Here is a 20753-nt window from a genome sequence, read left to right on the forward strand (position 1 = left end):
CGGAGCCGCCGAAGCGCCTCGGTGCGTTGCACCGCCGGAGGCCGGGGCTGGCTCGCTGTGCTGCTCGGCGCCGCTCCGCACCCGGTGGGCGGCCCGCACGGCCCAGCTCCGTACCCCGCCCCCCGTGCCCTGCCCGCCGCAGCGTCTCCCGGCCGCCCGCCGCTCGGGCTCGCCCGGCGCTGGCGGGTCGCGGGGCGCTGGTCCCCGGGGCGCTGCGGTCGGCCCTGCGCCCTCGCCCTCGCCCTCGCCCTCGCCCTCGCCCCGCGCCGAGCAGCGGGCCCGCCGCCCCCGGCCCGGCCCCGAGATGAGCTTCTTCGGCTTCGGGCAGAGCGTGGAGGTGGACATCGTGCTCAGCGATGCGGAGAGTAGGAAGCGGGCCGAGCACAAGACGGAGGACGGGAAGAAGGAGAAGTATTTCCTCTTCTACGACGGAGAGACGGTCTCCGGGAAGGTGAGCCTCGCGCTCAAGAACCCCAACAAGCGGCTGGAGCACCAGGGCATCAAGATCGAGTTCATCGGGCAGATCGGTGAGTGCCGCGCGCTGGGGGTCCGCGGGCCGCCGCCTCCTCGTCCTCCTCCTCCTCGTCGTCCTCCTCCTCCTCCTCGTCCTCCTCCTCCTCGTCCTCCTCCTCCTCCTCCTCTTCCTCCGCCTCCGCGGCCTCCTCTTTCTCTGCGGCCTCCTCCTCTTCCTCCTCCTTCTCCTCCGCGGGCCCGGGCGCCGACGGGGGGCGGGGGCGGGGGCGGGGGGGCGGCCTGCCTGGGCCCGGGTCCCCGCGCTGGCCGGGGCCCGCCGTCGCCCCGGCCCGAGGTGACAGCGCGGGCGAGGACGGGTGGGGGCGGCGCGGAGCCTGGTGGTGGGCGCCCCTGCGCCTCCAGCGTGCGCCCGGCTCTGCGCCCTGCCTCCCGGATTTCCCAGGAGATGCTCCCGCCTGCAGGTGGGTTTGCGGGGGAGGCCCTGCCGCCTGCCGCCTGCCGCCTGCCGCCCCTGCCTTTGTCTGCACATCCGCAGCGGGTCCCGTGTGCCCCGCTGACTTCACTGCCGCCCGCCTTCCTTTTCTGGTGCTGGGACGTGGGAGAGGGCTCACCACCCTTCTCCGGCCTCGCCTTAGCTCTGGGCTCCCAGTCTTGGACCTGTTTTGGGAAAGAAGCCCTGCAATCTTCCATCTTTCTATTTTATGATGTTTCTAAGACTTTTTTATTAGAATGCTAGTTTTCGGTTGACTGATTTTCGCCTTACAGACAAAGGAATGGTCCAAGCCTAAAATTTAACGGTCAAGATTTCTCAGGGCTCTAACAATCTTCAAACGTGATTATTAATAGTTAAAACTGGACAGCAAGAAGCAGTAATGATACAGAAGATTTGGGAGCTGCCAAAGTACGGCTGGGTGTCCCTAATTCTATTTGTAGTCTTGTGTTTTAAAAAACTAGGTACTTCTGAAATAAATGGTCTTTCTCGTTGGGTCAGGAGTAGATTCATGGTAAATACCCATGTGTGCTGAAAAAGACTGGCAAAGGATTCATTCGTGTAGCACCAGGCTGCAGGTGTAACCCTGTTCTTACAGACTTTCTGGGAAATACTTTCTCTCATATCACTAGAGGTCAGAAGAGAATCTGTTCTCCCATTTTCCAGGGCAGGGAGGCACTGGCACACGTAGGAGGAATCCTGGAAGAAGGAGTCCCTCTGTGGCTACTGCTCATTTGGGAAAATGAAATGAGATCATCAAAGACTGGCTGATCACATAGGAAACTTTTTTGTTCTTTTAAATCCAGAATACGAATGGCCTCTTATGTACCAGAAAGGGACTGAAGAGTGAGTTTCATACTTTCTTCTCTCCTGCCTCTAGGCTGGATAGGATTTCTCAACAGCAGTACTGTTTACGTTTAGGGCCTGATAATTCTTTGTTGTCGCACCATATTAACCTGGCCTTGACCCACCAGATACCAGAAGCACATCCCCAAAAGCACGCCCAAAGATTTCTTGAGATGTTGCCTTTTGTCCCCTGGAGGGTAAAAATCACCCCTAGTGAAGGACCACAGGGCCAATAGGATGAATCCAGAGTATTTTATGCTAAGCGTAATGTAGGAGATAATCGAGGAGTGCCTGCTTACTTAACATCCATATTTTCAAGTAGTTTTAAAGTTCCTGCATGGATTCTTTGGATCTGTAACAGGAGCATAACACCTGTAGTGCACATTTTACACTATCACTCCACGTGGTGATAGCTCAATACATGAAGATAACCAGAGTGTCCCCTACCCCAACAGTGTGAAGTGAGCTGTTGGGGCGGCAGGGGGGGGTGGGGGGGATGGAGTCAAGGCCTCCCTCTAGTCTGAGCAAAAGGAAGTTGAGGGAGCTGCTTGCTGTACCTGCACTGCCTGGCGGCTTGTCTCACTCCTTGAATCTAGGACAGCATACCTGCTGGCTTTTCTCCCAGCCTTTTAGCTTCCACTCATACCTCTTCCTGAGCCTCAGAGCACGGTGAGCTCTCCACCCGTGACTTTGAGGAAGCCGTGCGCCTCTCTGGGCCTCCCTTTCTCACCTTGACGGCGGCAGTAACAATGGTGCCTTGTGAGAATCCTGGTGAGCTGTCAAGGGGTAATGCTTCCTGCACTGTATGGTCCATTTGTGTCAACAGTCTACTGGTCTGGGAACCAGAGAGCGAGGCTAGTGAGTAACTTTGCTGAGGTTGCGGTAGTGCGGTTTTCTCCTTCGCTGCATTCTTTGACTGTGAATGAAGTGGGCGGAGCTTTGGTCAGGCTCCTAGATCTGGCTCTAGAGCGCTGTACGGTATAGTATAGGTCTTGCTGTATGGCGCACCATTGGGCTCTGCCTGCCTTCCTCGGTGAATTCCATCTTCACTCAGAAGTGTTCTTATAAACCCTAGTCTCTTGGATTTGATTCCTGTTTCCTTCCCGCCTTCCTTCCCTCCTGTGGACTGGTTCCACAGCTTGAAAATCAAGTGCCTTATGTAATTAGCTGTCTTAGGATTCATTTCTTTGTCCTCCTGATGAATGTGTACTTGTCCCACCTGTGTATTCATTAGAAGGACAACCTGGTACATGATTGAGAGTCATGCAAATAGGGTGACCTAAATTAGGCAGGGCTCAGTTTATAATAGCACAGTCTTTCCTAGGGTCTTGGGAGGACCGGAGTTAATATACATGATGCACGGGTCTTGGCACACACAATAGGTATTCATAAAGGGGAATTAAGATGATTATTGTCATTTTCTCTTTCCCTGTTAAGCCTGATCCATCAAGAAGTTTCCAGGCACTAGACGTTTAAAACCTGTCACCTTGGGGTCACCCCAATTCCTGTGCAGACGGTCCATGGGGAATGTTTGGGCCAGGTTAGCCTTCCCTTTGGTCTATCTGTCTGACTTCCGTTGTCTTCTCCCAAACGGTGTGTTAGCCCAAGTAGAAACCTGTGTAAGGGACTCTCCCCGGTGTCCTTTCAGAGACGACTGTTTGGCTCTCTTGCATTCCTCTGTGGACCCCACTCCTCACAGTGGCCCAGACCCTGCTCAGGAAAGCACCTGTGTCGGTCTTGGTTTAGAGGTAGGCGGGAACAGGAACAGGGATGACCTTTGTTTCCTGTCCTTTCTCTACAGCTTGCTCTGGCAATCTCATCTGTACCCATAAGTTCTGTGTCTCTTTATATTCTGATGACTCCCAGCCTCTTTCTTTGTGCTGACCTGAACTCTCCCGAGCTCCACGCCTGGGTCTAGGCACCTCCACCTGGATAACTCACGGGGCCCCCAGAAGCACATCCAACACAAAAACCTCTTTCTTTCTCTGCTCCGGCCCCAGCCCTGCCTCTTGTCCTGTGTGTCCCACTGTGGCCTGTGTCACCTGCATCCATTAACCTTAGGAACCCAGAAGTCTTCTTAGACTAACAACTCCTCCCACGCGCTCAGCCCACTCTCCAGCCGCTCTCCTGCATCCCCAGTCTGTGCTTCCTCTCCTTGCCTGTGCTGCTGCCTTGATTCTCTTTCTGTGGCCACTGTCCTTCAGTCCATCTTCTGTAAGAGTGAACTTTCTAAGAGCCACTTCTGACATTGTCAGTCCCCTCCCTAAAATTCTGCTCGTCAAGTCCCTTTTGGTCCTAGAGCAGAAGTGTATACCCAGCTCCATCCCGAGGAGCCCCGCCCTTCTTCCCCACCTCACCTCTCCCTTCCCCTTCACCCTCACCTCTTATAGTTTTTCAAAATATGTTCCTTCTAGAATCTTGGCATCTTCCCTTTGTATGTGAACATTTTTCTGCAAGCTCTGACCTTCCACCAAGGCTCTCCCTCGTCCTTGAAGTGCCCAGCATACCCCTGACAGCCTTCCCTAAGCTCCCCAGGCTGACCTTAGCCCTGCCCCTGTTCTTCTACAGGCCTCCTGGATACCTCCTTTTCAAGCAGGATATGACAAACTTGTGACTTTTTATCCCCCCCTGGTCTGCCTTCCTCACTAAATTCTGAGTCCCCGAAAACCAGGGACTGCCTTCAGTGCATCATCAGTGTGCTGGCTAATCTGTCGTCTCAGAAGCTAACATGAAGTAGGTGCTCGATAAATACTTGCCAACTGGATATGTGCTCACATCTCGGAATTTATAGAAGCTGTTTTCTGGACCTTTTTCTCAACTCCTAGATAGACCAGAGTTACTTGAATGAAGGAAAGGGGGAGTGTAGATTTGCCTTGCTGACTGTTAAGAGGCAGGGCTTCCTGCTGGCGCTTGGGGCAGAGGCATTGGTAAGCAAGGTGTGGCCCTCACCCTGGGCCTCTGAGAGCTAAGATGACTCACTCACCAGCAGGCACCTGCGCACGGCCTCTCCACTGGGAACTAGGATGCAGAAACATTAAAGCTCCTGTCGGTTCACTTGCTGTTGGACATTTCTTTGATCACATTTTCTTATGCCAAATTTGAGGCTGGTTTTTCTGTGTACGTAAGAAAGTAAGAGTTGTCAGACCTGTGATGCACTCAGTTCTAGATCAGCTCCTTGGATGTCGCAGTCTGAATGTCGCCCCTGAGAGTGTAAGAAGACCTGCCTTACTCACCTGTGTTGTGTATGTTTTCTCTTACCCTCAGTATGATTTTGAGCCACGTTGGCTTTCTTCCTGCGCCAGTGTACTTTTTCCAGTGGCGTGGTCTGTTGTAACAAAGCTGACAGATAGGTGGGGAGGGCATCTTGGGCATCTCCCACGTCGCTCTAGCATGGGAAGGCCCACTGTTTTTAGAAAAATACAATGTGGTGGTGTCTAAGAAGCATGGAGGGAAATTTTATAATTGTTAGAGGGAGAGACCATTTTTTAGCTGGACTCATTTAGGGAACTCTAACACAGGATGGAAGGCAGAGCTGGGCCATCTTGGAGACTAACGGGGTTAAATAAACCAAAGGTGATTGGAAGGTCGATCTTACAAAGGATGGTAGATACGAATAACCCTGTTCTCCAGAACCAAATAGATTATATCTGGATTTTTTTTAAGTTTTTGTTTTTGTTTTTTAAGATTTTATTTATTTATTCATGATAGACATAGAGGTGGGGGGCAGAGATACAGGCAGAGGGAGAAGCAGGCTCCCTCTGGGGAGCCCGACGCAGGACTCGATCCTGGGTCCCCAGGATCAGGCCCTGGGCTGAAGGCAGCGCTAAACCACTGAGCCACCCAGGGATCCCTTTACAAGGTTTTTAAAAGTAATGCCACTGGGGGCACCTGGGTGGCTCAGTCAGTTAAGCGGCTGCCTTGGGCTCTTGGCTCAGGTCACGACCATGAGGTCCTGGGATCTGGCCCTACGTCTGGGCTTCCTGTCCAGCTGGGAGTTTGCTTCTCCCTCTCCTTCTGCTCTCCCCCCATCCCCCTCACCCCCCGCCATTCATGCTCTCTCTGTCAAATAAATAAAATCTTTTTTAAAAAAGTAATGGCACTGGATGGATCTGAACCCATCAGTACCAGTCAAGCCTATACTTCTAAAAACTCCAGGGGCTTTCTTTTAATTCATTAACCCGTGAAAGGCTAAGTAAAAGGCACATTGAGATGAAACAGATTGATTCTGGCCTATTAGTGAGTTGTTGCAGGGCTGGAACAGAGCTGCGCCTTGCTGGGGACGGGCAGCCCGGAGGTGTTCTGCTCTAGCAGGTGTGCCAGCGTCCAGGAGATGTGAGTGGAGGTGGCGGCGTGAATCTTGACTGGTGGGAGATAGTGGCTGGGAAAACTGGGATGAAGATGGGACTCTTGGAGGTGTCTTTGCCTTTGCTGGCTTAACGTTTCTTCCAAGACCTGCATTAAGCTTGGACCAAAAACATGGTCCCAGCCCAGTAGCAGGTCTCAGGCTGTTTCCAACGATGACCGGGTGGTGCAAAGCTGGCTCGATTTCCTTCCAAAGTGGCAAATTCACTCCTCGGCCGTTGGTGGCAAGTTTCATCATGAAAACATCCTGACTATAAAAGTCACTTCCTCCTGTTGGATCAAGAAAGAGGCTCAAGACAGGGAAGTTACCTTAACAAAAAACATGGTCAGTTCCTATTTCTAGCTTGAGGTGCCTGATTGCTGAGGGCTTTGGAGGTTGAGGGGAACAAAGATGACTTGTCACTGCATCTTTGGGATAGAATACAGGCAATTTATAGCCTCTTGAGGGCCCAACCTCTTGCTAAAACAGCCTTGTAGTTTCTGTTCTAATTTACGGGAGAGGAAACCAGATTTTCTGGCAAATAGCAAAGTATGGCTGCTATTTCTGCCGTTTTGCACCAAGTGTTTGCAAGAGCATCGCAAATGGCATCACAAATGGCTTATAAATTATAAATTAAAAAGCCCAGTCCAGCTGCACTCAGACTACACGCTGGCCACTCTCCTGTGACATTTAATGTAGGAGCCGATACTAACATCATCCAGGAAGAAAAGCACAAGGGAGAACGTGAGGTATGCAGGGAAGGACGACCTCTCCTGCCGGAGGGCCACTGCCGGGTGTCGGGGCTGCCTCAGCCAGAACGTTGCTAGGATTCTCAGACGGGACGTCTGCATGCTCTCGTGCTCTCTGAGCGCTCATGAGTCCTTCTCTGTTTTGTTTCTTGTGTTGCCTTTGGTCTTTGTGATCACAATTGGGTATTTTTCCATCTTTTTCTCAACTCTGCGATTTCTCACTTAAAGTTCATGGACATTGGGACTCTGCCTGCTTCTGTCCCCTGAAACTGTGGCAAGAATCCAGTGCTTGGGAGCTGAAGCACCAGGTCCACCCGGGGCTGAGGGGCTACTTCCCACGGAGGCGTCAGGACCATCGACAAGGCCCAGTGAGAGTAAGCGAAGGAGCCCTTGTCACAGTGGCTCTGTTCCCACCCGATCACTGGGCTTCCTTACATTTACTGGGGGACACAGCCGTTGGATCTTAAAATAGAAGCAGTGGATTGCTCACTTTTCCCTGTCCTTCCCGCCGGAGGTTGTACGTGCGGTCTCCTGTTTAGCAACTTGGTGGATTATTACTCACTTCTCAGAATGCTGCCTGCCACTGATTCCATTTAGTATTTGGAAGAGAAGGTGGATCGTTTGTGCTATAAAGTGGATGAAAGTGTAACCGTAGGAAGTGAGCAGCAAACTGCAGTCACGGAATACGACGTAAATGCATACAGAAGTGGCGGCGGTACTTTGGGATTAAACTGCACGATTGCTGCCTTCCTGAGTCGGATGTATCTTAGGACAGAGCCCTCTGTGCTGCCCTGTGCTGTAGAAGCTTCCCTGCGGGGGAAGAGGGCTCCCTGCGGAATAGGCTTGTCAGGAGCAGCTCCCAGGGCAGCAAGGGGTTGATTTCACACTCAGCCTGAAAGCGCCACTTGAAACCGGCTCCGCTTCTGGGCACAGTTCTCCCCTGGGGCAGGGCTGGGCTCCGCACTGCTGGGCCTGGAGCTGCAGGCCTGATCAGAGGTGCCCCAAGCACGCGCAGCCCTGCCGCCGCCCTGCTGCTCAGCTGGTACCTGAGGGAGGTGGCCTGCCGCGCTCTGCAGACTCGGAGCCAGACTCGGAGCTGGCCCACTGGCCCTGGGCCGCCTCTCCCCTCTGTGGGCCTGGTTCCGTCTCCAGGCAGCCAACGGCGGGAGGGCCGAGCGCACTCTCCCTCACTGGCTTCCCTGCCGCAGCATCAGCGAAGGACCAGTCCGGAAATGCCTGAGGGGCGGCGCTTGACTGCAGTGTGGCCCTGTGCGCGCTGTCGGTCTCTGCACAGCCAGGTGCTGGGGGAGCCAGGAACCGGGGGAAATAGACCGTACCTCTAACGACCACACATATAGGAATGTTAACACTCGAGTCGGGGATCCCTGGGGGCTCCGCGGTGTAGCGCCGCCTTCAGCCCAAGGCGGGATCCTGGGGTCCTGGGATCGAGTCCCGCGTCGGGCTCCCTGCCTGGAGCCTGCTTCTCCCTCTGCCTGTGTCTCTGCCTCTCTCTCTCTCTCTGTCTCTCTCATGAATGAATAAATAAAAATCTTTAAAAAAAATTTAAATAGTGGAGTACAAATACGGTAAATTGTAACATTCAAATGCCACAACTATTTCCAGAGATGAATCTAGAGCAGTTCTTCTCAAAGTGTGGTCCCTGGACGAGCAGGACCAGCATCCCCTGGGAACTTGTTAGACATGCAGATTCTTGGGCCTCACCCCTGACATTAGTGGCAGGGCTGAGCAATTGGGTTTTGACAAACCCTCCTATTGATTTTGGCACTTACTGAAGTCGAGAAACCCCTGATTTAAGGGAAATAACGCTAAAACTTCTGCGTCAGCTTGGCCATGTGGATTCCTCTCCAAGGGATAGGAGCGCCTAATGTGTTTCAGGTGTTTGCTGTCCACTGGGTACCGTTCTGAGTCCTTTACTCTTAGAGTCACTTCCTCTAATTCTTACAGAGCCTTGCAAAGTGGGTTACGCTATTACTCCCACTGTACTAGATCATAGAAATAGATTCGTCCTTGCAGGAAAGCCGCTCTAGTCTCAGCTCCGCAGCCACCTCGGAGACTCGGAGTGTCATTTGACCTTGCTGTGCCTCAGTTTCTTTCTCTGTAAATGGATGACAAGGCCTCTCCCAGCTAGTTCCAAAAAGTCATTATAAGGATGACATGATTAAAGAACTGTGAATAGGTGTTCAAAAGTTAGAAATGTTTTTAAAGCAATGTCATATATTTGATAGCAGCTCCCCGATGTATCTCTCACTGAGATCCTTCCCTGATGTGCTGCGCGCTGTGCTGCGTGTGGGGTCACGGTGGTTTTTACTGTGCCGCTGGATTTCTCTGTGTAAAACTGAAGTGTTTCGAAAGTAGGGAGGAAGGTCATACATGGAGCATGCAGTGAAGGAGCAGGATCAGGAAAAGGGAAAGGGAGTCAAAAACACGGGTGGCTGGGGAGGTTTGTCTTGGGGGGAGGTCTCTCAGAAACAGGGATCCTGCGTCCTGGAGCCTCCTTGCCAGGCCCCGTGTAGTTCGGGGTCTGGTAGTGGATGCTTTCTCTCCAGAGCTCTACTACGACCGCGGGAACCACCATGAGTTTGTGTCACTGGTGAAGGATTTGGCCCGGCCCGGAGAGATCAGCCAATCACAGGCCTTCGACTTTGAATTCACCCACGTGGAGAAGCCGTATGAATCCTACACAGGCCAGAATGTGAAGCTACGGTAAGTTGTGCTTGCTGTCCACCAACCTTCCCCGGCAGCCGTCCACATTCCTGAGGCCTTTTAGACCGGGAGCACGAAGGGAGGGAGGTGGGAGCCGTGAGTGGTGTGCTGGTACGTGGCTAATAGTGGGCTCTCCGGGAGGAAAAGCCCTGGTCTGCAGCAGTTGTCAGATTCTGTAGTGTGACTGTTTCCACCATGGCCAGTTGCAGGCTCCTGACCTGATGTTCCTGATGACAGAGTTAGGGAGAGACGTACAGTAGCCACCTTCACGTAGCTAGACGTAAATTCCCCCAAGACAGAGAGAATTGTAAAATGTAGCAAAAATATTAGGAAGCAACACATCTTTGGTGTTACCTTCGTTTTTCATGTAGTCTTAATTATAAGTTTATGTAATTTAATTTTAAATAATTGCTATGTTTAACAATCAGTTTTTTACATTCCTAAAAATTCAGTAGTCAGCCTTTATACCCCGGTACCTGCTGTCCCCCGCGTACCGGGGCTGCAGTTCCTCAGTCCAGCTCTGCCACACAACAGCAGTGTGATCCTGAGCTCTGTCGCTCAGCTTTCTCCCGTGAAAAGTAAGATAGATTTGGATTCTAGTTCTAGATCAGCCCTCCATCTTTTGGGGTGATGGGGAACATAAAACATAACACAGTGTGACGAGTTCTTAAAAAATTAGTGAACACAGTTTAAGTACGTAGGACTGTTTTTAGTGTTTTCAGTGTTCCAGTTTCTGAGGATGGTGACGGATTCCAGGACCTCTGGGGTAAAAAAACAAAACAAAAAAACAAAAAAACAAAACAAAATCCAGAGAAGCTCTAGAGTCTTGGATGTAACCTGAGATTAAGTGATGTCACTGGGATACAGCAGACGTCCTCTGTCACCCCGGACACCTGCTTCCAGGTCTTGATGCTGTCTTGTCAGATCAGCCGTCTTCATCACCTTGAGGCCTGGTGGTGCGGACTACAGCAGGGCCCTCCGTCCCCTTCTCTCTCTGGTCTCCCCTCTTCATCAGAGGAGTGACTGTAGGCCTTGCAGAGAAGTCCGAACACTGGCATTACTCAAACTAGAGGCAGCGTTTCAGAATCGCACTCAGAAAAAGCTGCAGAACTGTGAGGAAGACAAGCTACTAGTCACTGAAGCCTGGCTGCAGGATTTACTATTATTTAATTTCATTTTTTTGCAGTGCATTGCTCTTAAATGTTTTTAAGTCAGAAAGAAAGGTATTGAAAAGAGTGGTGATTTCTCAGAATATTAAAAATAGAATTACCGTTTGATCCAGGATTCCCACTTTTGGGTACATACCCGAAAGAAATGAGAACCAGGACTCAAACACAGATGTGTATACACACACTCATAGCAGCCTGTTCACAGCAGCCAAAAGGTGGACATACCTGAGTTCCATCAGCAGGTGAATGGATAAACAAAATGTGGTGTATACATTTAGTGGGATATTACTCAGCCTTAAAAAAGGAAGTCCTATCATATGCTACCACATGGATGAACGCTAAAAGCGTCATGCTAAGTCAAATTAGCCAGTCGTAAAAAGACATGTACTGTGATTTCACCGCAGTGTGAATGTACTTAATGCCACGGAACCATATACTTAAAAATAATTAAGATGTTAAGTTTTGTTATATATGTTGTAGGGGAGGAGAAAACCATGTTTCCTTTATCTGCCTTAGGGTCATCAGCTGAAGCCCCGCAAATCAGATTGCCAGAGAGAGGCAGGCTGGGGTGATTCCCGTGTGTGTGTGTGTGTGTGTGTGTGTGTGTGGCGCATATGCCTGGAACTCCGGGATGGCTAATGCGACAGGGCGCTTAGGACATGGAGCTTATGTAAGCGTCTTAACAGGAGAGTGATGATTTTATAGAGAAGTGACAAGACAAAGGAAAGGGACCGAGCTTCTAGGGAGGACAGATATGTGGGAGAAACAAAAGAAGGGAAAGAGTTCTTTCAGCAAGATCTGTTACGTGGATTTCTCCGGTGCGGTCTGGGCTAACAGTGGTCTCTGGTGAGGAAGACCCTCCTGTTCTTCCTGGCGGAGAGTGGGGAAGGGCGGTTTTTCTTGTGTCTGCTTCTTGTCGGTTGTGTTCAGCTCAGTACGATCATTGTGCCAGAGTGGCATATTTTCGGGTGGTATACTCGGAACTCCTGTATTTTACCACAAAAAATATGTATAAGTGAATACGAGAAAAGAAGGTGGGACATCTGGGTGGCTCAGTGGTTGAGCACCTGGGGGGCTCAGGGCATGATCCCGGAGTCCTGGGATCAAGTCCCACATCGGGCTCCCTGTAGGAACCTGCTTCTTCCTATCTGTGTGTCTCTTGAATAAATAAATAAAATCTTAAAAAAAAAAGAGAGAAGAAGGTGTTGCTGTCTAGTTAGATGAAGACATTAGGGTTCATGGTGAGAAAGTGAGGAGTCAAGAAGGGAAAATTAGTTAAGGGCTTTGTGTACACGTTGATTCCAGATTAAGGGCTGTACCCTACTGCTTGGGCGGAGGGAACACATGGAAAGATCACTCCAGACTCCTTTGTTTTTATGTGGGAAGCAAAGGGCATGGGGTAGTGAGAACAGGACCCCTCCCGGGCGCCATCCCCGACTGTCCATCGGGCCTGGGGAGCCTTTGGGGGATTGAGCAGTCTGGGCTTTTGTACAAACTCAAGAGAAAGCCTTCACTGGAGGGAGATAAGTTGGAAAACGTGGATGATGGAGATGCCAGGCTCCCATGTTTGAGTCCCTGGAGGCAGGGAGGGCTGTTATTGCCTGTGTCCCCGCAGAGTGGAGACCTGTGAGCTGTGGCTGGACATCCGGACGGAAGCCCCCTCCCTCCCGCATCGCACCCAGGGTGCAGGCAGTCTGCCGGCCGGCGGGGCAGAGGGTCTCGAGAGACCGGGTGCTGTCGGGAGGCGGGGAGGGTTGGCGAGGCCGCAGATGCCCTCTTAGGCCGGAGGTAGGAAACAGTACAAGGCAGAGAAGGGAGACAGTGTCGTAAGTCTTGACTGGGAAGGCTGTGCTCTGAGTAGAGTAAAAGCTGTGTCTTCCACGGAGGGGCGCGAGGCTGGAGCCCCGAGCGACTAGGAAAGGCTGGGGACACAGGAGGTCCTGGAGAACAGGCGGAAGTGCCTGCGGTGGAGCGTGGGCCAGGCCACGCTGAGGGGAGCCTGTGTGTACTGAGCTGGCGCACAGCCTTCTGCAGGGACACCTGACCCGTGATGGGGGGGGTCCCTGCAGTCACTGGGTGGCAGCGTGGGGAAGTCAGAGGGGACGGCGGTGCCAGAGCCCAGACGGGCAGGGAAGGCACGCTGAGCTGGCAGGCGCTGCCCTCTGCTCCAGCAACCCCTCCCCGGGATCCGACATTCAGACTTGCCCTCACTTCCGCTGCCCGAGGGCCCTTTGGTCTCTCCCTGTAGCTCTGATTCCTCCACCTGGGTCCGCACCTGCTGTGTGTGGTTGGATTTCTGTGTGGAGGCCGCTCCCCAGTGGGCTGTGGGCTGCCCCAGGGTCTGGCCTTTCGTCAGTGCGTAGCGGTAAGCGGTAGCTGAACGGGGATGTTAGCTGAGTGCGGACAGCTCACGGACTTCCTCATTCCCTCCCGTTTAGCTCGAGGGACTTGGAAGATGCACACTGATCGTGTGAGATGACCAGGCTTGCAGGGGGCAGCGTGTAAGACCCGGTGCCGAGAGCCGGCGTCAGCCCGAGGGAAGCCCGTACACAGACCCGCGGCAGGCAGTGGCCAGGGCCAGGACGGCATTAGGATAACTTTGGGGTGGGGGGGACAGAGAAATCGCTTCTATTTAGGGCAGTGCTCTGATCCCGGAGGATGGGCTCGAGAAGGCCCTTGAGGGGAAGGTCCTCGAACACCCTGGAACTGTAATTGCAGAATTTTGTAAGTTCACGTCTTTCTGGGAGGGGACTCTGGGAGGAATCACAAAGCCGCCCGTTAGGGCTTCTCTCTGTGGGTCTGCTGGCGCACAGACGGGGGCAGCGTGCGGGCACTGGGAGTGTTCCTTTACGACACGTCCACCTCCTGCAGGTATTTCCTTCGAGCCACCATCAGCCGCCGCCTCAATGACGTCGTCAAGGAGATGGACATCGTAGTCCACACCCTCAGCACGTACCCAGAGCTGAACTCCTCCATCAAGATGGAGGTGGGGATCGAGGACTGCCTGCACATTGAGTTTGAGTACAATAAATCCAAGTAAGTACCCGGGGCCCCGCAGTGTGGAGCCCAGGCCTGTGCTGGGGGCAGGCAGCTGAGCGGGTACTGGGAACGTGGCTGAGGCTGCAGAACGTAGACCGGGAGGCCGAACCTCTTACTTACACTAAGCGTAAATCAAGGAGGGACTTTGAAGTTACACGTCGCACATTGTGTTTCAAAGTCAAGCTAAACTGACTTTACAGCTGTTTGTTTGGATCTAGATACAGCTCTTCCTTTCTGCTGATCAAAATAATCTCCAAACCCCATTCCTGTTAGCGCTCGTACCCGCTGTACAGCGTGTCTGGAAATCCACGTGCACACCAGCCTAGTTTGCTGCATCCTCCTGAACTTTAGTGAATGATAGCCAAGAATGCCTCTTTATAGAGGTCTTTAAATAATGTTAACTGGCAAGTTGGGAAGCCAGGAATGTTTTAACTGTGTTTGCTGTCCAAACATGGAAACGTTTAAGTGCTTGTAAATCACGAAACCTACCAGCACTTCAAAGACCTAGCACAGGCATCTTTCTTTTATTCATGAGAGACATAGTGAGAGAGAGATTGAGAGGCAGAGACACAGGTGGAGGGAGAAGCAGGATCCCTGCAGGGAGCCCGACGTGGGACTCGATCCCGGGACCCTGGGATCACAACCTGAGCCGAAGGCAGACACTGAGCCACTGAGCCCCCCAGGCGTCCCCACAAGCATCTTTCTTTTCAGTATCAAACGTTCCTGAAAGTGTTTGAAAATCAGCAGAAGTAAAAGTGTATTCAGAGCTAAAACAAGAAATTAGGAGTCTAGGGCTCTTACTGGGCAGACACTCAGGTCAGATCCACTGTTACCCAGGGGTTCAGGGCAGTGGGGCTGACCTGTTGGCTCTCCTGTGAAGGGTTGGAAATAGGGCTTTTCAAAAAACTAGCAACGTATGTGCTTCCTAGAACAGGGGTGAGGGCCTGTTTGTTCCCCTGCCCCCTGGCCTGGAACCACTCATGACCCAGAAGGACTCCTGCTTGGCTGGGGCCCCACATGTGGACTGGGGTGGGGCGTGCTGGAGGGAGGTTGGTCTGGGCCAGGCAGGGACATACGAGCAAACAGCCTTCTTTGCCTTCCTCCTCAGTCTCCGGGCTCTGGAAAGGAGCCCACCAGCAGTGCCTGCCCAGCCAGCGCTCCCGCCGCCTGGTAAAAAGGGGTGGCCGGGAGGCAGTGCCACCTTGTAGGAGCTCAGAAAGCCATCGGTCAGCAGTGTGCTCAAGACCAAGTGTGGTGTGAAAGGGCCAAGAGAGTCCATCCCATGAGCTCGGGCTGGATGCTCAGCCCCTTCGTGCCCTCTCAGAGCAGGCCATGCTGGGCAGGGCTCTGTCTACTGGGTGGGCCTAGAGCACAGTCCCATCCTGCCACTAAGATTGCCCTTGCGTGAAGGTCAGCAGATGTTAACATGTTTGTGCCTTGGCTTTCTCCTCTGAAAAGTGGAGACAGGGTAGTGGGGTTTAAACATAGAAAACATGAAATGAAAAAAGAGCAGGGCGCAGGATCGTGGGCCCTGCATTGGGGTTTCTCACATGTTAATGTTTCCACATAGCATTTCATTTAGAATAAAGGAAAGTTCTGTTTACCAAAGTTTGAAAACCCCTAGAATCTATGATCTCTCAGCATTCCTTCTTAAATGCTTGGAGCAGCCTCCATTCTTAGGTTATCTACTGAGTGCGGGTTTCCCAGTTAGACTGTAAGAAGAAAGGCAGCATGAAATAGGGCGGACGCAGGCCTAGGAATTGGGTACCTGGGCTCACATCTCTGTCCCCTACTCAGATCCTGGTTCAAGTGTCTGTCTTCTTTGAACTTCCTCTTCTTCACCCGTAATATGTGGAGGTTAAATCCTGAAGTCCCTGGAACACCCTGTCCCATGAATCTGAGCTTCAGATTTGAAGATTTTTGTCTCTGCCTGATACAGGGCTGTGCGTGCGCAGACCACTGGTGCCCCACGCTGACTCAGAAACTCTTGGAGGGTCAGAACCGTTGTTAGGCATGGCCAAGTCCACAGCAGCTCCCAAGCACCAGCCGTGTGAGCAGGGCGCAGGGAGAAGGTGCTGACGGGGCGTGAGTGATGCCTGCATCTTGCTCTCCTGCTCTTCCCTGGACTGCTCTGCTGCAGGCTATTGAGGGCCAGTTCCCAGAAGACCTGTTGTGGAGCTCAGGGAGAAAGAGCAAGACCTGGATTGGTGGGGCTGTCCTCCCACAACTCAGGACACCTAAAACAACACATACACAAACACAGAAGGTATACAAGAGTTTAGAGTGCTGGGGAGATAAGTCGGGAGAGCAAGCGTGAATGGGCGTGTAACCTGCAGAAAGAACATCCTGCGAATGGCCTGTGGAAGAATGGGGAAGTTACAGAAGTCACTGGGATCCCAGTAAAGAACATATTGGGAAGTCATTCTGCAAGGGCAGTTGTAAGAACGTGGGCGAGTGTGGCTGTCACTCCATCTTCAGCCACCCCACGTGGCAGTGTCCCCTCCCCTGAAATCTGGGAAACCTGGAAACATGCAAAGTTGAGCTGCTGTACTCACATCTTACTCTCTGGGCTTTCTCTCTCCCAGATACCACTTGAAAGATGTTATTGTAGGAAAGATCTACTTCCTGTTGGTGAGAATCAAAATCAAGCACATGGAGATAGATATCATCAAGCGGGAAACGACAGGCACAGGCCCCAACGTGTACCACGAGAACGACACGATAGCCAAGTATGAGATCATGGACGGGGCGCCCGTGAGAGGTGAGCACCCAGGCACCCAGCCCGCAGCAGCCTTACCCGCTCCCCAGGCACCACAGAGTGTTGGAGGGCACGAGGGACTTTAGTGCTAGACTAAGATTCCCTATTCACCTGTCATTTCTCATCTCCGGAAGTTCACTGGGTGCCAGTAAAGAGGACAAGGGCTGATATGTGCGAGCTCCTTCCCCACCTTCACCAGGAGATTGGCCTTGTCTGCCTACGGAGCTCATAGCACAGATGGCATCTCAGGAGCGATGCCTCTTAGAAAACAACTACTACAAAAGCTTGAAAAGTGCTGGTGTAGCAGATACAGTGGGAACATTTCACTACTTCCTGTTGACATTCTCTGTTGCTAGGGACCAAGAGGGTAATGTGGAATAATCACGTGTGTTCCTTACTTCTGGTTCTGGCAAAATGATCCACTCCCTGCATGCATTTGCCAAGTGTAGACAGTCTGGGCAGCCCTAGCAGGTGCCGCAGAGCAGGGAACGGGACAGACGGCCGCCCCACCCACCCCCAGAGCTGACGTGACATCTGGAACGAATGGAGTTGAAAGCCTGGGTGTTTGGGGAACCTGGTTATTTGGGAGTAGCAGTCGTTTTACGTGCTGCTAGCTCTGCAGCCATTGATCACGAGGAGTGTTTTCTTCCCTCCAGAAGTGCTCGGTTATGCCAAGGTTTTATTCAGCTTGTTCCCCTGTGTTCCGTGTGGAAGGAGGAGACCAGGACAGCAGGCTCTTGGGTGTCACCAGGACAGGCCCCCTGGGGGACAGGGCTGAGCGCTCCTGACTCCCCGGGTGTGCCATGTTTTCACCGGCTCTGCAGGGAGAGCCGCTGCTGTTTTCCCTGAGAAGCAAGACAACAGATCATTAACAGCGCATTTATATTTAGCTTTAGACGACGTGATAGGCTTGGCCTCTCTCAGTAGAATTACTGCCCTAATTTCCTTTCACTTAAATTAGGAAGAGCACGGTGTCAGAGCTGGAAGGGCTCAAAAATACCATGTAGTCTGGTTCCACACTTTTCCGCAAGAGAAAATTAAGGTCCAGAGAAAGCAATGGACTAACTCAGCAGTCCTACAAGTTAATGCAGAACTGAGACCAGAATGAGGGTTTTTTCCTTTCCAGAGCCCTCTACCGCCCTGCCAACCCACCTCGGAGCGGAGGTATATGTTGGGGAACATGCAGTATTTAGGGTGGAGGACAGTGGCACCAAAATTGCTGGGTGACAGGAGTGAGTTTGACCCTGGGCCTGTGAACACCCGACAACTAGACGGTGACACGTCCCCTTAAGGGTGCTTGGCCGTAGCGTCCTGCGCTCTTCCTACGCACGGATCTTGGTTTCCGGGCGGTGAGAGAAGGTGCAGCGGGACCTGGACGGGGAGCAGCGCAGTGTCAGGTTTTGCTTCAGGTCACTGAGCTGCCGACTGCGAGTCCCTGACAGGCAGGAACGTTGCCTCAAGTGTGCCGTGAGATGCTCGGGGCGCCTCCCCTGCTGGTGTCAGGAGGGTGGGCTCCGTTGCCCCTTCCCTGACGTGTGCCCGGCCCTCACAGGAGAGTCCATCCCGATCCGGCTCTTCCTGGCGGGCTACGAGCTCACCCCCACCATGCGGGACATCAACAAGAAGTTCTCAGTCCGCTATTACCTCAACCTGGTGCTCATAGATGAGGAGGAGCGGCGCTATTTCAAACAGCAGGTGAGACCCTGGGCACGGCCCCGGAGCCTGACAGGAAGGGCAGGGCCTGGAGAGTTTGCTCGTCTCCACGCCCCCTGGTGGTCCACGGAGGCTGAGCCCGCGGTGAGAACCAGGGTTCCCATGTGACACGTTGAGTCCGCTTGCCCAGGCCCAGGCCTGCGACCCCTCTGCCCTTCGTGCCCCCATTGGGAGCCCCGGGCGGGGGTTGCAGACAGGCAGCTGCTGACCTGCAGGAGGTTTTGCCAAGATGCCCGGGGAGGGCTGGAGCCCCTGGGTCCCCCCACACGCCTCTCTCAGGGTGTCACATCCCCCCCCACCCAATTCTGCAGGAAGTGGTGTTGTGGCGGAAAGGTGACATCGTAAGGAAGAGCATGTCCCACCAGGCAGCCATCGCCTCGCAGCGCTTTGAGGGCACCACCTCCCTGGCTGAGGCGCGGACCCCCAGCCAGCTGTCCGACAACAACAGCAGGCAGTAGGCCTGGGCCCGGGAGCGGCTGGGCTTCCACCCCGGCAGCCCCATCTACCACACACCAGCGGCTGGGGCAGGAGGACGGCGCGACGCTCAGCTGACCCGTTACTTGCAACCTGATAACAAATCGTGTCTTGACTTAAATTCTTTTTTCTGAAGAACCTAAGGGGCCTGGGCTGGGAGGCAGTGTCCTTGAGGTCTGCTGCTGATGTGGGACTAGGGAGAGGGAGCCTCCCGTCGAAGCTGCCCCGCTTCTGCAGGAGGTCCCGAGCGGCTTACTCCCTGTGGCCCCACCCCCTGTCCTGAGTGGCAGGAGGAGGAGATGCCTCTTTGGGAGTCTCGGGGGTGGTTCTTGGAGGTTTCCACACGTGGCCCCCCTCACGGCTGGGACGCAGCCACCTCCCTTCTCCATCTTCTGCGGACTCCTGTCAGGAGCGTCCTGGGACAAGCCTGTGGTAGGGCCTCGCCCGTGAGGGATTCTGGGCAGACTCCTGGGTCGCGGTCACACATGGATGGCAGCAGCCGAGGACAAGCACGGGGACTGGGCTGGTAGCTGCTCACCGCAGGCCGGGTGGCTCGAGGGCGCTGCCGTGTGCTCCCGCAGGCTTCCCTTCCGAGGCCCCGGGAAGGGGCCCTGAGCTCTTTGCTTCCCTGCGATGGATCGTCCTCACTCCCCGCTCTGCCTCCAGTCGGTTCCTGGGGCTTGGGGGCTTCTGGCTGTCGCCCATGCCCCCCCACCCTTGCGGAGCCGTGGGAGGGAGAGCGCCTCCGCAGAACACCCTGCCCATGACTTCCGAAAGATTCTGCTTGCCAAACTGTCTTCAGCTTCACCACCTGACTGACCCGAATTTAGGACCGTCGATGTTTTTGTCAAAAAACACACAGAGACTCCGTGGACGTTGTTCTGCTGGAGGAGGCGGGGACTTCCCTGTGCGCTGCGGGCCCGCTGGAGTCGAGATGTCGACGTCCTTTTCTGCCTCACCTGGAGACGACCCCACTGGCCAGTAAGGACCACATCGGGTGGTCCAAGTCCCCCATGATTTGGGAAGCAGAGGGCTCGGTTCCTGTGTCATCTTTCAGTGTGGGACATTCGGACTGTTTTCCTGAGACCGGTGCAGTCGTGGGCCTCTGAGTGGGCAGGGCTCCTGGGGCAAATACCCTGCGCGGACCCTCGAGGTGGACTGGGGACAGCAGAACCAGGGAAGGTAGGTGGCTCCCCCACGCCGGACCCCAAGTTCTGGTGCGATGGACAATCTCCCGGGAACAGCATCACCCAGCTGCTCCTGGATTATCAGGATCAGGCCCGAGTGTCTGGGGAGGCAGGTTCCGTGTTCCTTCCCTTTTCCAGAACATGAGACTAGGCCCCGGCGTGCCTCCCCTAGTAGCTGGTCTTCTAACCAGAAGGGACCGGTCAGTTCCTCTGCCTCCCAGCAGACAACTCAAATTCATTTTCCAACTTACCTAACATCTTAAACCTTTCTTCTGGGAGAACTGGAAGGTAGAATTTGGTTTCATCGTGTCAGGAGCTGCGTGCAGCCAGGTCTTGTTTTCCCTCACTCCGCCCACTGGCTCCTTGTCTGTGCAACCTGTGCAACTGCGGAGGTGGGGGAGGCCCGGCCCCCACCCTCGCCGGTTCCCCCGGGAGTGCGTAGGTACTAAACCGAGCAGTGCAACTTATAATTAAGCATCTGCAGTGTTTACATGTTTCTTAATGTGTCGTCTTTTCAATGGCTGTATTTTAAAAAAAAAAAAAAAGAACACTTGTTTCAGTTGTGTCTCTGATTAAAGGAAGCCCCTGTGGCTTGGAGGCATCGTGCCCATGGTCCCCAGGGCCTGTGGTCTCTTCTGTCTCACGCTGCGCTACTCGCACCCACCGGGGTAGACTCCCCCCACCCCCGCACCCCCCCCAGCACAGTGCCTGCCCTCTCCACCTCCACTGCTCAGCAGGAGTGCTTTGTGAATCCTCTTGTAGACCAGCACGTGCTGAGAGGAGTCCAG

General features: G+C 53.6%; 1 protein-coding gene and 1 long non-coding RNA gene across 3 annotated transcripts; one reads left to right on the top strand and one right to left on the bottom strand.

The window, feature by feature from the left end:
* Nucleotides 1-238: 238 nt before the first annotated feature.
* VPS26B (VPS26 retromer complex component B) lies at nucleotides 239-20584 on the top strand. Its single transcript, XM_077894238.1, has 6 exons — nucleotides 239-527; nucleotides 9469-9625; nucleotides 13666-13830; nucleotides 16419-16594; nucleotides 18144-18286; nucleotides 18616-20584. Exons 1-6 carry the CDS (start codon nucleotides 305-307, stop codon nucleotides 18760-18762), a joined length of 1011 nt encoding a protein of 336 aa, XP_077750364.1. The 5' UTR covers nucleotides 239-304; the 3' UTR covers nucleotides 18763-20584.
* LOC144311559 (uncharacterized) lies at nucleotides 14329-20651 on the bottom strand. 2 transcript variants are annotated; one of them, XR_013377172.1, is made up of 3 exons: nucleotides 17744-20651; nucleotides 16389-17436; nucleotides 14329-16070 (listed from the first exon to the last, which is right to left on the bottom strand). It is a non-coding gene; the product is annotated as an uncharacterized LOC144311559 (long non-coding RNA). The 2 variants fall into 2 exon arrangements; XR_013377171.1 differs by having other exon boundaries at nucleotides 16389-20651.
* Nucleotides 20652-20753: the final 102 nt, after the last annotated feature.

This window comes from Canis aureus, chromosome 3, assembly GCF_053574225.1.
Source record: "Canis aureus isolate CA01 chromosome 3, VMU_Caureus_v.1.0, whole genome shotgun sequence".
Taxonomy (NCBI): Eukaryota; Metazoa; Chordata; class Mammalia; order Carnivora; family Canidae; genus Canis; species Canis aureus.